Source organism: Xylocopa sonorina, chromosome 12, assembly GCF_050948175.1.
Source record: "Xylocopa sonorina isolate GNS202 chromosome 12, iyXylSono1_principal, whole genome shotgun sequence".
Lineage (NCBI taxonomy): Eukaryota > Metazoa > Arthropoda > Insecta > Hymenoptera > Apidae > Xylocopa > Xylocopa sonorina.
Window position 1 is genome coordinate 6,059,345 of NC_135204.1, and position 16,191 is coordinate 6,075,535.

General features: G+C 33.5%; 4 protein-coding genes across 4 annotated transcripts in view; 2 read left to right on the plus strand and 2 right to left on the minus strand.

Annotated features, from left to right (window-relative positions):
* The window catches only part of LOC143429616 (uncharacterized), a 148,569-nt gene that overhangs the window by 98,361 nt on the left and 34,017 nt on the right, over positions 1 to 16,191 (plus strand). The window lies entirely within an intron of this gene.
* On the minus strand, positions 7,901 to 9,650 carry LOC143430024 (uncharacterized). The gene is made up of 3 exons (XM_076905987.1): positions 9,193 to 9,650; positions 8,820 to 9,076; positions 7,901 to 8,736 (listed from the first exon to the last, which is right to left on the minus strand). The coding sequence occupies exons 2-3, from the start codon at positions 9,036 to 9,038 to the stop codon at positions 7,906 to 7,908; spliced, it is 1,050 nt and encodes a 349-aa protein (XP_076762102.1). The 5' UTR covers positions 9,039 to 9,076; positions 9,193 to 9,650; the 3' UTR covers positions 7,901 to 7,905.
* Positions 9,518 to 12,293, plus strand: LOC143429617 (uncharacterized). Its single transcript, XM_076905295.1, has 4 exons — positions 9,518 to 9,664; positions 10,285 to 10,477; positions 10,572 to 10,580; positions 11,138 to 12,293. Exons 1-4 carry the CDS (start codon positions 9,518 to 9,520, stop codon positions 12,280 to 12,282), a joined length of 1,494 nt encoding a protein of 497 aa, XP_076761410.1. The 3' UTR covers positions 12,283 to 12,293.
* Positions 12,822 to 15,925, minus strand: L(3)07882 (Nucleolar protein 14 homolog l(3)07882). Its single transcript, XM_076905530.1, has 5 exons — positions 14,219 to 15,925; positions 14,025 to 14,154; positions 13,771 to 13,935; positions 13,177 to 13,685; positions 12,822 to 13,093 (listed from the first exon to the last, which is right to left on the minus strand). Exons 1-5 carry the CDS (start codon positions 15,910 to 15,912, stop codon positions 12,847 to 12,849), a joined length of 2,745 nt encoding a protein of 914 aa, XP_076761645.1. The 5' UTR covers positions 15,913 to 15,925; the 3' UTR covers positions 12,822 to 12,846.

The window sequence follows — 16,191 nt, forward strand, 5'->3', positions numbered from 1 at the left end:
ACGCACCGATAGGCAAAGTACCGAAACTAATTAATCACCTAGCGAAATTGGCGAGAAAGATTGTTGTCACTCGAGGAAAATAATTATTTTTGCACGTTGTTTGTACTTCGATTTTTTTTTTCTTTGCTTTTCAAATTGTCAAACTGTTCCGTTGAGTTCAAGGGGGTCGGTAAGCCCGCGATCTGTGCACAAGGAGTATAAATATTGTCCAAACCGAGCGTTCTGATGGAAACGGCAAAGAAAAGGCATAGAGGAAAAAGAGGATAAAAAAAAAAAGAATACTGGCGCAGATGGTACGACATATTGTGATCTATACAAATTACAAATTAACAAAGCATCAACAAGTAGTAGATATTTAAGATATAAAGAAATATACACACACGTACACCCCACGATGACCTAGACACATTACGTCTAAACTGATGTACGCGATCGCGTGTATAAAAGCATACACATACATACACACACATACATTAAAAACATTAAAAAGAAGATACATACGTTATTAAAGTGAGGACGACTACAGCGTACCTAACTAATAAAAAAAAAAAAGAAAAACAAAGAAACACAGAGGGACAGAGAGCGAGAGAGAGAGAAAGAGAAAGAGTATAAGTAAATGAAAAAAGAAATACACAAAAGAAATCGTCTGACACAGTAAGAAAAAAAAAAGATTAAGCAAAGTAATATAAAGAAAGAAAGAAAAGGAGAAAAAATGATGAATGAAACAAAAAAAAAACACGACGCTCCTGCCACGCAGCGAGTCCTTAGACAGCTTTAAGATAATAATTATAAATGATAAAATAATAATTATTATTAAATAATAACGATAAACTTTCTATATGTTGAATCGTGTCTAGTGAGAGAAGTACTCTATTGAAGTAAAGCAAAACAAAACAAAAAAAAATCTACTATCGTCACACACGGATTAACACAGTTTATAATTGACCATTAGTTGTCTATCGAATGTTCTTTTTTTCATATAGCGGAGAAGGTGATTGTTAGAGAATAGCTTGGTGTTTCGTTTGCTGTTTTACAAGAAAAAAAAATAAAAAAAACGTTGTGCGGTCGGTAATCGGCGAACCTTCTTTTTTTTTCCACGCCGGATGTTCACGCGGAACAGAAAGACGAGGATGACATAAAGAAAAGAAGAAGAAAAGGAGAAAACGAGACAAACAGAATGCGAACGAGAGAAAGGGAGAAAAAATACTATAAAGAAGAAAAAAAAGAAGGTAGCCGAGAATCCACACGCACGTTTATATTTGGTGGGGCTTTTGACCACTACTGTTATCATTATCACTGCTATTATCACGTAGGGTTTCCATACCAGAGCCGTGTTTCGCAAGCTGTTATAAACGCGTAGAGAACCAATGATAATGTCCTGTTAATAACTAAATATACGATAATCAATCTCCCAATAGGAGAGAAAGTGAGAGTGAAAGAGAGTGTGTGTCTGTATGTGCGCGCGTGCATGTGGAATCTCATCAATTAACACTACACCTGTGTTGTGCTCGTGTAGCTCTCGTCGTACGGCGAACCGTGTTTTAGATAATTTAACCCCCGAAAAACTACTTCACACGCCCCCGACAAACTAAACGAACAAAGGGAGTACCTCCATCCCCCTTGGCTCTATCGCGCCGACGTTTTTCTCGCATTGTAAAACGCTGTATTTTATTCTCGCGGCTTGCGACAGGAGATTGAACAACGCCACGGTATGAAAACCCTGCGCTCGCTGCGATTATTCTTATTATCATTATTATTATTACGATTATATTGTCATTATACTTATTATTACGATTATTCTCCTTATTATTACTATTATTACTATTAGTACCATTATTACCAGAGAAGAAAAAGAAACACTATATCAGTTAGTGTCCTGATTGCTGATCAGCCAGGACCAGCCTCGAGCGGGCTGATTTCTTTTCTTTTGTTTTTTTTTTTATTTCGCTTCCACCCCTCTTCTTGGTATCTTTTTTTATTATTTGTATTTTTTATTCTTTTTAAGTCGACCATTTTTTCAGTTTCTGTTCTCCATCCCACCCCACCTTTTCAGACTTGAAGTTTTGTACGAGTCCTATCTTTTTTTATCGTTTCTTTTGACATTTTCCTTCGTCCTCGACCCCCCTCGCCTTGTCTGTTCTGTTTATCCCTTCTTTCTTTTTCTTTTCTTTTTCTTTCACTATTCGTCAATCGGCCCACTCAGGTCTAGCGTAGAGTCGGTGTGTAGAGAACGTAACGCGCAAAGCAAACGCTGTGCGAGAGAAATGGCAAGGAAAGAAACGAAAGTGACACGACCAGAGTGTGAGAGTCGAGCTGTAAGATCGGACAACGCCAACTCGAGAGACTTCGATCGACGACGTTAAGACATTCTTTTAGGTTCTCGCGATCCGACAAATCGCCCTTTCCTTTATCTTCCTTTCTTTTTTTTTTGTTTTTCTTTCCTTTTGTTTTCCAGCCCCCTCCCCCCCACACACACACTCTTGTTCTACTTAAGAAAAAGAGAAAAAAGAAACGGAAGGGAGAATCACCTTTTAAGCGTGACGTTTTCTTTTCTTCCTCTTATAATAGCGCGCTCTCGCGTGTGTGCATGCGTGCGTGTATGTGTTCATGTGCGTGTATACTCGAGATAATCGAAGAAGCGAGCTATCTCTTTACGAAGGGAAGGAGAAAAACAAAAAAACGAAAAAAAAAAAGAAACACGAGTACCGATCGCGGGGATGATGCACCCTCGAGGCCATCGGAGACCAATTTTTGCCAATCACGTGAAAAAAAATGATAGAAAAGAAATAACGATAACGATAACGATCATTTCCTTGGTTTGTAATTTATATGTAAAACGTTACGTACATTGCACTCTCTGCAAGGCGATTGTAATTTAACAGGTGCAGGGTGCAACTGGACAGGTTAAACCCTTTTTGCGGGCAAGATACTTTTTTAAAGCAAAGCATACAACAAAAATTGAAACGATTTATTTTTACTGCGACTCTACGTATGTGTAAAGCTAAAAATGTTCTGTTAACCCTTTGCATTCGGGAGGACGCTCCAACTTTGGACGGATTTTTTGAACGACCCGAAGATTAAACGCTGATCAAATTAAATTTAATCCTTCTATTCTTGGTAGATAGACGACAGAAGATGTTATATCAAAAAGAGAGAGAAACAATATATTTAGAACCGCCCCCTTGATTGACGACAGTTGTATAATTATTATTGGTTGGAAAATGTTTAGTAAAGTTGCTGGCCGACTAACGCGGAAAAATTGCTTAATGCAAAGGGTTAATAAACCGTTAGCGTGCTTCTAGATCGTATATGTGGTATATATACATACATTTTGTTCGAAGAAAGTCGTGCACGAAATATTTGAAGACATGATGATATAATCACTGCCTGAAATAATCACGGCCTTCGTCTATAAAGGGTTAATATTTTTGGCATCGAGTGCAAAGCATTTTTCATTGAACCACGGTTAAATAAGTTTTTATTACAAGTGCAACTGTTGTGCCTTTTGATCACGTTGTATTGTATTGTTTCTCGATAAGCCTTGGTTAACGAACTTTGTAAATAGTTATAAGGAATAATAGTAGACTATATTCTAGGTTTTTCATACATTTTGCCTTTAATGTCCATAGCACTTTAGCACTCTGCATTCGTACGACTAAAGAGTGCGACGAGTCGATAGATAACAGAACGATTGATTAGCCAGTGATGGATCTCCTTTATTCGTTTGTAATAACATTAGCCCTCGCCCCGATTCTATGCGATACATTTCAAATGTACAGTTCTGATCTTTCATTTTCTATTTCGACAGAATACAAGCCCAAGAAAGTTATTTGTACGAATCTGAAATTCCCCCATAGAAACGACGAAAAAAGAATGGATCGATGTTAATTTGCACCCTTCTTCCACCTTCAAGGTGCATCGTCCCCCCGGTATCGGTGAGATGTTACAAAAAAGAGACGTGACGCTAGGAACGTTTAACAGCTCTTAAACGTTATTTATTTCGAGGATCGATATCAGCATAATATTAATTGTTATATATATAAAAAAAAAAAAAACTAATCGAGTCAAGTTTTCAAAATGTTACGAGCACGAGGATGATCTACCGTGGATATATGATTCATACTAATTATTTCTTCGAATCAACGTTTTTTCGCCATAGTTTGTAATATTTTAATATATTAACTATTAAAAAAAAAAAAGAAAAATGAATGGTGGAAGTGGAGGAGAGAGTTGAACCGAAGAGGGCGAAAGATCGACCACCACGTGGCTCGCGAACGGGTTCGAGTGACTTGCACGCGATGGCGACACTTTGTTCGTCCATACCGCGGAGTCACGATTGGAGGCGACCTTTCGCCTAATAGCAAGGAACGTATATAGCAGAAGAATGTGTTACTACGGAAAAAAGCGACAAAAAAAATAAAAATGAAAACGAACCACTGGCGTACACGTGTACACATACGCTACGATATGCGGGTACGATCGTGTACGCGCGTATTTGTTGGGGTTAATTGTATGATTAAAAAGGATAAGAAAATCTAAGAAAAAAAAATAACAAAAATATTGGGGGGAGATAGAAGATTAAAAAAAAAAAAAAAAAACACTAACGATAAGGGAAATCAACATTCATTTTAAGCATGACAGCTCTCCGTCTATTTGACTTGTGTGTTCGACGAAACAAAATGGAAACAAATGAACTGAAGAAAGAAAAACAAAAAATAGTAAAGGGTGAAGAATAATAGAAACAGTACTACTACGGCTCACAACACGTTTGAAAACAAAACATTAAACGATAAAAAAATGATTCATCGCCTCGATGTTAAATGTAACACGTTTTACAAGGTAACAGAGCATTTCATTTTATAACATTTCTACTGTCTATACTTTTACCCGGACACTTTCAACGTGGACGAAAAAAAAGAGAATGCGAAGTGGTCCATGTGATCCAAAATCAACCCCCCACACCTCCTCTTTCCGTCGATATAGCGAGTACGATCGTGCGCGTGAACCGCGTTGCGGTACACGTTTTTGTTGCAAACCGTTTTTTCAACGAGGATTTTTTCTATCTCCAACAATTGTTTTGCGTTCCTTTTTCATTTTCGCCAAGAGAAATTACCGGGAAATGGAACTGTGTATAAATCTAGAGTGTCATAAAGTTACAGTAATAGCCAAATACATATTTCTTTAAATTTTGCAACGAATAATTAAACTGTTGTTTAAAACTATATTATAGAAATTTTTGTATTCCGTTAGTTTATCCAATCAATGCCCATGGCAACAATTAGGAAAGCAACGTAATGGTAATTATTCGTATAAATTCCTTGTTGAAAATGATGAGAAAAGAATGTTTGCATTTATTGCAAAGACGTGTTCCAGGGATAATAGTTATTCTACTTTCTTTTTCCGCCAAAGGTGCAATATACAAAACGTTTCTCCGACGTTCGCCTTCGATATTCTAAAATGGAGTTATCGTTTTAGAGGTCTCGTCGATATATTAGAAATCGTCTTTAAATGTCCATGCGCGAGTTATTTTAGAAAAAGAATATTTTATATCTTCAAGGTGTATATAATACGGGGAAGGTAAATGCGTAATTACGTGTATAAAAGCATGTAGGTACTAAGTGTTAGTCTTAAACCATTTTAATTGCTTCTGTTAAATGAGTAGAGGGAATGAACAAATTTGAGAAATCGAACTTGCCCAAGATTATGATTACCTCGGGAAGATATTATTATTATTGTTTAAAATTTCGCGCTGCGTGTCCATTTTCTAATTTCTCGTTCATGTATAACGTAATTCATATTTTCAAGATGGACTAAAACTATTTTCAAAGTAAGAATTATAATAGACCATAGTCTGTAAGCAACTAACAAAAAATTCAATTCCAAATTTTTATTTAGAATACGTATTTCAAAACGTATTTATTTTTCATGAAAAAGAACACAATTCTGATACCTCTCTGTCTTTCTTCATTTTTTAAGAAACTGTAGTTAACACCGTCTACACGAATCACCCTATAGAATATACAGAGTCGCCAGAAAGAAATAGCACGAAATACGAAATTATTTTCTACGCGATATTAAACGATGAAACAGATCCAATCATCGAGATCTCATCTAAATCTAAATTCCAAGAAGCATCAATTTTTACCTCCAACCATTAACAGAAGAAAGTAAGAGAGAAAGAGAGAGACAAAGAAAGTGATCTATAGAAGTTCGTTATTTTAGGCTATCGTCTTTCCGGTACTCGGACGCAATTTTTGTTTAGAAGTAACGCGTGTATGGTAAATATCACTTACCCACGCGGCGGATGCTGCTGCATTGATATGTTGGCTTCGACAGGTAACACAGAAACCGGGTGGTGTAAAGAACAAAACGGAAAAGCGGCAGGCCGATCAGCGGCAACGCGAGTCCTTGAAACGGCGCAAATCCCTGCCACGGCAAGCAGAACCGTCCACCACCATCAATCCCGAGAAATCCATGTCCGCTCCCGCCTCTCAAGTCCCGACAGTCGCAGATATCCCGATGTCTTCCGGTTCCGCGGTGGCCACGTCGACCACGAGCAAAAGCACGATGTCCGAGGGGAACATTTCGAGCGGGTCCACGGCGTCGCAAGAGATTCAAGGCGTGCCGCGCTTAGAGACTGTGCAAGTTTGAAACTGCGACGAGAACTAGGGGCATGCGCATCCCCGCCGCGCATGCGTCAGCCAAGAGGCGCGAGAGAGGCAAGTGACAAGGGTGGCGCGATCCGGTTCAGAACGCATATACACTTGTGCGTTGTTTATTTTGTTCGTTTGCGTTGCGCGCTTTCCCGTCTGCCGCGTGTTTTGTTTTCCAGTAGACGCAGGTTTGCTCGAATCTTACGGGAATAGTAGTTCGCTTGTTGATTATCGAAGTGTTTAGATTAGTTTCAAAACATGCGCAAGCTTCAGGTGGCCAAGGCCGAACGGTGCACGCGCGAGAGATACAAGGATTACCTGCTGTTTTCAACGGAGTCTTCGAACGGTAAATTGTTTAATAAATAATTTATTACTTTCGTCTATCTTGAACATTCTGCGTGACAGTTTTGTCGATTGTCTGTCGTGGGGAACGTAATATTTTCACAGAAATTTCATGTTACGTGCTGCTTTATAATGTGTTGGTAACAGTTTCAATTTTTAGCGCCAGTTTAAAGATAAATTTCACGTTGAATCACGTTCGCGATGCGTATTCAGTTTTGAATTTATTTGACATGGTATTATTATGTGTTATTTCGTGGTTTAATGAATTCGTTTGCAAATTTATATTGTGGGAGAAAGTTTATTTCTTTGTCTACTGAGTTTGGTAATAATTATTTTTCTTACTTTATTTGGTTGAGACAAAGGAATGCAGTGCACTATTCTTTTCGTAACAGAATGAAGATGTCCTATGTAAACGTTGTTAAACAGAGAAAAGAAGCATTGAATAACTTGATACGAGTTTCTGTTCTTTTTATCTCAATTGTTTTAGTAAAGATGGATAGGTATAGTTAAATACTTTGCTTGTTCTTGCACGAGGTAGTAATGATAAGTTTCGTCATAAAGAAAAGTGTCTGGTTAATGGTTGGATACGACCTGAGATTCGCATGTTGCAACAAAAAGAAAGATGCATAATAAAGAGTCACCTATTGTATGCGAATAATGACTTAAGTTAAGCGTTATTTTCTGTTCGGAACTATTACATTTATATTATGCAGCCAAACGGCATTTAATAAAGGTACTTTCTTTTGATACTAACATTTTCAAATTTTAATTTCAATTTATCGCGCCTTTATTTTATCTTACATCTTATACATTATAAGTAACACGTTTAGAAAACAGTCTGTACATTAATTCTGGTATTTTGAATACGTACAATTAAATGTTTAATTGTATTCATGTTCGCTTTCACAAGTTACCTAATATCATTCAAATTTAAAAGTTTCTCAAATAACATTAACCACTGGGGATAATGGGACAACAACATTATTGTAACATTCTCATCTTCATCATAAATAGTTCTTAACAAGTTTAGCGTTGAACTTCTAGTATCATCTGTATGATAGGTCGGTTCAATTCCTAGCAAAATCACAAGAGACTGCAAATTTCTTGGATACAAATCTAAAATATCTTTACCCTGGTTTTTACAAAATTCCTTAATCCGTTTCAAAGTGGACTGTATAAAATTCATGACTGTAGGAGCATGATCTAGTTCCATCATCAGCTCCTTTAAAAAGGCACAGACTAATAGAAAAATATATGAAGATTTACTAGTAAATTCAAATAACTGATTTATCAAATTGAGACTCTCTGAATTATCTGCACCATCATCTTTATTTAAACTGGTACACGACGACACAAAGTCACTTAATAATGGTTCTTCTATCAATTTGCATTTTTGCGAGTGGTATATTTTTTCTATAGTTGCAAGGTCAAGGTTCAAATTAGAATTGTTTTGTACGGCATTACACAATAAATATTCACTTTCATCAGAAGATTCCAATTCTGCAAGTTTTACTAGCACTTTCTCTAGATAAACTTTGTAATACGAATTAGTGGATGTTAGACACATTAATGCACTGGTTAAGGATGATAAATTGTTACTGGTGTCGCAGTAATCTAAAACATCATCAGTTAAATATTTTTCTAATAAATTATTAAGGAATGTCGAAGCATGTTCCTGATCTCTTAGTACTTTGAAGTCTTCGAATGCATCATTAATTCTGCAAAATTCTCGTATGACATTCTGCAATCACATAATAAATAAAATTATACAGTAATGTAATAAATTCTTTCTACAGAAATGTTTTTGTGAAAGATATTACTTACAATTACATTAAATCTTACGGTATAACGCTGATAAGCTTCTTTTGATACTTTATATGTCAATAGCTTTGTTAAAGATGTGCATAAAGCATTAAATATATCATTAGATGTAGGTAAAAATTTATTTTCTTCCAATAACATTTTATAGTCTCTCGAGTTCTCAAGATCTTTTGTCGCGCTTTCACAGCTAGATATTAATATTTTCAGAATCCTTTCATCCATATCTCATTGATATTTTCAATCAAAAGTGTTATTTCAATCTAAATGAGAAAGAATAGACATATAATAATATAAGTAACATAACATACATAAATGTAGTTACAAAACATGTGAAATAATTTTTGTAACAAACTAGAGAGATTGTAAATATACTTACTAAGGTTATATTATTAAATCATATATAAAAATTTATAGTTCTATGCTCTTCTTGACATGATTAACTTGGTTCATTGCAAAATATTAGAGTCGTTGTCGACTAAAATTTCTCTTAAATTCTCTTCTATTCTTTCTAAAATTTCATATACATTTTACGCTTTCAAATATTAAAAAACACACATCATACAATTTGGTACACCCTGTAGACAGGTTATTCAGTTCGATACTGATGATACTTCAGTTAAATCGTGTAGAGAAATGCTTAATTCAAAATGCTTACACAATAACGAATGTCAATCAAATATATTGATAAAAATAATTTAATAATGGCAAAGGTGGTTAACAAAAATTACATGTACAATCTTGAGTTACAATCGCTGCATTATTGGTTCAAAAATTCCGCAACACAGAATCTTTCAATTAAATCTAACAATATACTTAAAAATGTGCAAGATGCATTAAATGAAACTGATGTACCAAAATACGAGTTTACAAAGTAAGAAATAAAAATCCAAGTATTGTAATATAACAATATCAAACTAATTATATGTTTACTTCATATAGTTTTATTCAGAAGCCACACATTAGCTTCCATGATAGAGTAATTTTAAAAACTGTATTCGAACACTGGAAAATATATGTTGTACACAAATTGCACACAAGAAGAGCTATATACAAAGCAGATTATTTTTATCGTAAAAAATTACAAAAAAGAGTATTAAATGCATTATCAAAAAATGTTCTATTAAAATGGAAGCATATTGTTTCCTCTACGGATAATTCTATTAGCATACCTGCAATTTCTTTAAACTATAAAAAAGCAGACGAACATTATTCTAAATTTTTATCAAGAAGATATTTCAACTATTGGTGTGATTACATTGTAATGGTAAATAAGAAAAAAGCATTATTAGAGAAATCTATTCAATTTTACAACTTATACTGTTTAAAAAAGTGTATTATAAACTGGAAAATATATGTTACGTTGCAAAGACAGGAAAAAGATAAAATAGACGAGGTAACGTTAATTAACTAGTGCATATTTAAATCGTACACGTATTCATTTTCTAGTTCGCAAATAATTTTCATGTAGGCGCGAAAGTTTTACAGAGAAAGAATTTTAAAAAAATATTTAAATACTTGGATTAATATCTGTGAATTAACGATACGAAAGGATAAAATGGAATGTGCAATTATGCATCGTAAAAATAAATTGTCGGTAAAATATTTCTACGCTTGGAAGATGTACCATGATAGCAAAGCAAACAAACTAATGCTAAAAGAACGTATTTTGATGTACAGCAGGAAGAAGTTATTGAGACGATATTTTGACTTATTTGTTGAGGTAGGAATCCTAAAACGTACATGTTATCGTGAAAGACCAAAGTTAGAGAATGTCAATATTTTCCGGTGAATGTCTACGCATGCCAATTATGTTGATGGAATACTGAGTATCTAGTTGTATTATTATACATTCAAAACATCGCTGGTATATGTTGGCAAGCACAGATAAGCTCTGATGGAGGTCGAAACAAGCCAAGAAAACAGCTAGAGAGAAGTAACGAAAGCTATATACTATTACACTACGAAAACTAAAGAGATTAAATACAGTTGTAATATAAAATAATATGAAATGTATCTTTCACGGTAACATATATATTTAGAAAATTGGTATAACTAAGAGGATGATTCTGTATGCAAAAATAAATAGATAATATGTATAGAATCATTTTTTCACAAAAGGCTGGTTTCAAAAAATTTGGAATTAAATAGAAATTGAATTTAAGTATCTACGTATTCTACGTATCTCTCAATTATTTTTAAATTCAATGTTTTGAAAAACTAAGCTTCTTGTAAAAAATTTTATTACATATTTTCAATTTATTTTTGCATATGGCATTTCTATGTAGTAGTTATTATGAAATTCTATTTTTTTTCATAATAGCGCGTGAACGAATCGATTGCCAATAAAATAGCGATTGAAAATGCCGAATTATTTTATAATTCTAAACTTGTGCGAAAAGCATTGTTTGCATGGCGAGAGTGGTGCAGTAAAAAAGTACAGACCGCGTTAAAAATTAGTGAAATTAAGAAGACACTTGAAATTAAGATGAAACATAGAACGTTCATTAATTGGCGTTTGTATGTGATAGGGAAAAAGTGCAAAAGAAGAAAATTAATTGCAATACAAAGTTTTTACGAAAAAAAAATTCTAAGTAAAGCTATAGGAACTTTGCATACTTATACTGATTATAGGAAAGAGAAAAGAATTAAGTTATCGTATTTAAATGATAAAAGCCAGGCAATTATTCAGCAATTGCAAATTATATATATGGAAAAATGGAGAAAGGCGCTTTATAGTGTTATGCAGGAAAAACCGAAATTAAATCAAGCAATCAAATTTAGAGAATTGAATCTAACACGTAAATACTTTTTTAATTGGAAAGAATTTTCTAGACAGTACAAACTAAAAATGGTTCGCAAGGGAAAATTGAACGAGATTGCTAATACTTTTGTAGTAAAAAGATTTATATCACACTGGCATTCTAAGTTACAAGATATTCTCGATCTACGAGAAAAAGAAATTCTTGCCATTTCTATGATGGAAAAGAAAATTATAAAAAAATGTTTTTCATCTTGGAAAGAATACATTGCTCAAAAAGTAAAAATGAACAATGACATAGAAGTGGCGATAGAATTACATAAAAAATTCTTGTTACGCGAGGGACTTAAAAAATTATTGAGAAACTCTCTGCATAACATCGATTCTGAACACGATACGCAACTAGAAAATATAGCAATGAGATTATACAGAAATTTTGAAATTTTGAAAGAGTACTTCGACAGGTGGCACTCGTTAATTTATTTTAAAAATAAATCAAAATTTCCATGCCAAGTCACTAACGATAATGAGTCTCGATTTACAGAAACTCGAAAAACGTGCAATGATATTTTCGAAAGTCTCAATACTCGATTAGTTTTGCCAGAATATATGATGGAGAAGGATACAGTTTCGAATGTCTATGATTCAATTATTAATTGTAAGCTTCCGCAAGGAAACTGGCCGTTCAATTTATTTCAACCATTCTAAGCTAAATATATATTTTTTAGGGTACGATATTTAATAAGAAACTAGTGTAAATAGTAAGAAATGATCATCTATATAAACCATTTATTATACTTACATTGTTTATATACATTTTATTGTCTTAATGTATAATATTAGTTTATATAATACAATTATTGTATTATATTGTAAACGAATGAAATGTTCTACGTGAAGAAGACTCAATTGCGAAAATATTCAGTCAGATGTTGATATTTTAGCTAGTGAATCTAATATCTATAATATTTGATTTGAGTCTATGCAGAAAAATACTTGTATAGTCTTTTTTTCGAAAATTTTAAGTATCTTATGCATAAACGCAAGTTAAATGTTGCAGATATGAGACTTCAATTTTACAAAAACCGCACGGAACGCTAATATAGCGATTAGATTTCATCCTACTTAAGGTTTCGAATTACCATATGCAACGTGTAATTGTAATCCAATTGCATAATTCATTCCAAAATTATCAGGTTCAAGTAGACATGGTTAAAATGGACAGTGTACAATTTAAAAAAGTTAATGTATGTCTACTGTAGAATGTTACTTCTATTTTCTTCGTTTTAACTTCTTTAATTCACTCTGTTGCGCTGCAGCATCGCCAAAGATTTCTTTCACCTTGCGTTTACGTTCCTCGTCACTCTTAATTTGTTGTTTTATCTGTAACTTCGCTAAGAACGCTCTATCCCTTCGTATTTCACGAATAGCTCCTTTCATTTCTTTCTTATACTTATGCAACAGTTTCTCTCTTTCAGCTTTCTCCCTAGACATAGTTTTATGTTTCTTACCGTCATACCTATAGAAAAGGGATTAAAAAGTATAAAAAATTTGTTTTAATTGATTATATACAGAACAATGTTGTTTAGAGTTAATACTTACACTACTTCGACTCGTGGCTCGTACAGTCTTAATGGTTTTGGTCTCTTCTTTTCAACCACCAAATATTCCAACTTTTTATTTTTCAACTCTTTCAAGTCCTTTCGTAATTGTTTTATGTGTTTTCTTATGTTTGATGGGTACTTATCAAAAGAATTCACCTCCAGTAATTTTAAAATCGGTTCAAATATTGAATACGCTGTTTCTAGTCCTTCGAGATGATTTTTAAATTCGCGTAATAAATTTACGGCTGTTAAGAGTGTTCTCACTTTGAAATTATCATCCAATGGTCCGTCCACTAGATCAGATACTTTCATAAGTGTACTATTCAGGTCAATATCTAAATCTGTTTGATCTTTGTCGAGTATTAATAAATTACTCGATTCCCCAACCGATTTAAATGGCGGTATCACTTTTATTCCTTGAATTAAATGTTTAGGCGTGGATACGTAAATTATTCCGCGCAAAAAGTTTATCACAGATGGTGCAAATCGTTTGCTTAGTACTGTATACTGTAAATAAAATATATCTTGTATTAGAACTTTATGTATGCATCACTTTATACTACAAAAATGAAACGATGGCAAGTTTAATTACCTCTAAAATAAGAGTACATATGAAAAGACCTTTTGAAAGATGTATTTTATTTTTAACACGACACCTAAGTAAGATTTGAGACATAAATATCAGGCAAGGCGTAGTGATAGGGTGTCTAAAGTCAGATGTTGGAAATATCAAACAAACTAGTTTAAAGAAAATAAGCTGAAATAACAGGTGTTTATTAGACAATTGTAAATAATTTTGATTAATATATACTTTTACTGTACATACAGCTAGTACAGTAAACTTACCGTATCTAAGTCAGGATATTTCTTTTTATTCTTTTCAAAATTATCATGTTTTTCCTTAATTATTGCTTGTACAACAGTTCTAGCGTTTTGCGAATTTAAATGCGCAAGATCATACAAAAATGGAGACAATCTAGAACCAATACATACAATTAAATATGAGTGATTAAATATTATTAAATCAAGTTATATATTACCTATCAATGATTTGGAAGCAATTAACTACACTTTCAATATCATCTTCTATAGCACAATCATTCAAATGCTGTAGTAAATATAAAAATAAGTTTGATAACTTTTCTTTGTTTGCACTATCCAGCGACCAATGATTGCATTTAATTATACGATCTACAATAATTGACTGATAATCAGCATTATGGTTTTGCAAAAATTCTTGCAATTCTTCAAAACTGTCTGGTGCTTTATAAGTGTAAGGTAATTCTTTCCTGGCCTTCTCCATGATCTCTTTCCTTTTGAGCAAATCATTTCTAATTTCTTGTTGCCTAGTTGTATTATTTGATTGAAGAACACGTCCATCAGATTCTGCTTTTAGTTTTGATTTTTCTGCAAAACTGACATTCTTATCTTTTCCATTTAATTCATCTTCATCTTCACTAGAATCCTCTGACTGTTTCAAATCTGATAAATTATCCTCTTCAGAGCTTTCAGCCTCTGAAATTTCTTCATTGGAATTTTCATTTGATTCATTTTCAGTAAAATTTCCTACTTTCTCTTTCTTTTTAATAGTACCATTCATTTCGATAGTATTTAGTTCTTTACTTTCACTGCTAGCCACAGGTTCATCATCACCATCATCATCATCATCATCTTTATCATTATCATCATCATTATCATCATCATCATCATCATCTTCCTCAACATTATCTTCATCATTTGAATTTTCTTGTGTAGTTTTAATAAAATTTTCTTCATCAACTGGTGCTTCATCATGCACAGTTTCTAGTGCAAAACCATCATCTAGATCATCTGCAGATTTGTGTTTAAGTTCATTATTCGATTTATTTACAAATCCCTTCATCCTAGCCACTCTATCTGCTTCCAGTGCCTCCAGTTTTTCCTTCTCTTCTTTTATCATTTCTTCTTCAGACTTCAGTTTATCTGATGGCATACCTTTGGCCTCAAATTTCAACTCGCGTACAGCAATATCGTAATCATCTACTTTTGTCTTTACTTCTACCTCTTCAATTGTTTTGTTAGCTGTTGAAACAATCGGAAGGAGATCTCTCCATTCAGAATCAAGTTTCTCCGTTAAGTCCATAGTTTGTTCGCGTATTTTCTGTTTCTCGGCTTTACGTTTCTTCGATTCTGCTATCAGTTCGTCTATTAGATTTTTCCTGGATTTTCCAGAGTCAGATTTAGACAAAATACCCCCACCGAAGTGAGCTTCATCAACAAACTTATCATCTAATCTTCCAGTCTTATTTTCATCGTCGCTATACTCGTCGTCGCTTTTTGGATCATCAAATTTTTCAATTTCCTCTAAAGTCTGACCCTTGTGCGTTAATACTTCCTCATCATTTAAATTATAAATACTCTGCTTTTTATGAGCTTTCATACGTTCTGCTGCAAATCTAGCTAATGCTCTATCCTCTTCGTTCATGGCAAAGTTCTTCTCACCTATACGTTTATCTAGGAACAAGTTATCTTTGTTCTTTAATTTGTATTCCTGAAGAAGTGTTCCCTTCCGTTTCTTGATAGCTTTTGCTCGTGATATACCTGGAAGGCCTCTGTCAGCCTTACTCTTCTTGCCCAATACATTTTGTTTGTCTCTGTTTATATGCACTTCGAATGGATTCAAAGATTTCTTATTTTGTTCATTTCGCTTTTGTTGGGATAGCTCTGACAATAATTTCTTTTTTGCCTTGGCCATTTTTGCTCGCAATTTTTTTTAATGTTCCCTTGTTATACTTCAGTACATCGATTTGAAATATTAAGATTAAAAATATTTATTTGTACGTACAATTGCTATCCCGTCGATAAACTCTGTTTAAAGTTATTGTTGTTATCCTCATTAATGATTTAAATTACTTTTTCAGTAATAATGTCTAATTTATAACCTCTTCTCGAGGAAAAATTGTATTATTTTTACTTCGTGGTGAAGTAAATTAAAGAAATCAAAACGTAATATGTTTTTTGATACTTCAGATTA

Excerpts from the sequence above, each read along its gene's own strand:
- LOC143430024 (XM_076905987.1), bottom strand. The coding sequence starts at position 9,038 with ATGGATGAAAGGATTCTGAAAATATTAATATCTAGCTGTGAAAGCGCG. Across the intron at positions 8,737-8,819 it reads CCGTAAGATTTAATGTAATT|AATGTCATACGAGAATTTTG; the intron begins GTAAGTAATATC and ends ATGTGATTGCAG.
- LOC143429617 (XM_076905295.1), top strand. The coding sequence starts at position 9,518 with ATGGCAAAGGTGGTTAACAAAAATTACATGTACAATCTTGAGTTACAA. Across the intron at positions 9,665-10,284 it reads ATGCATTAAATGAAACTGAT|GCGCGAAAGTTTTACAGAGA; the intron begins GTACCAAAATAC and ends ATTTTCATGTAG.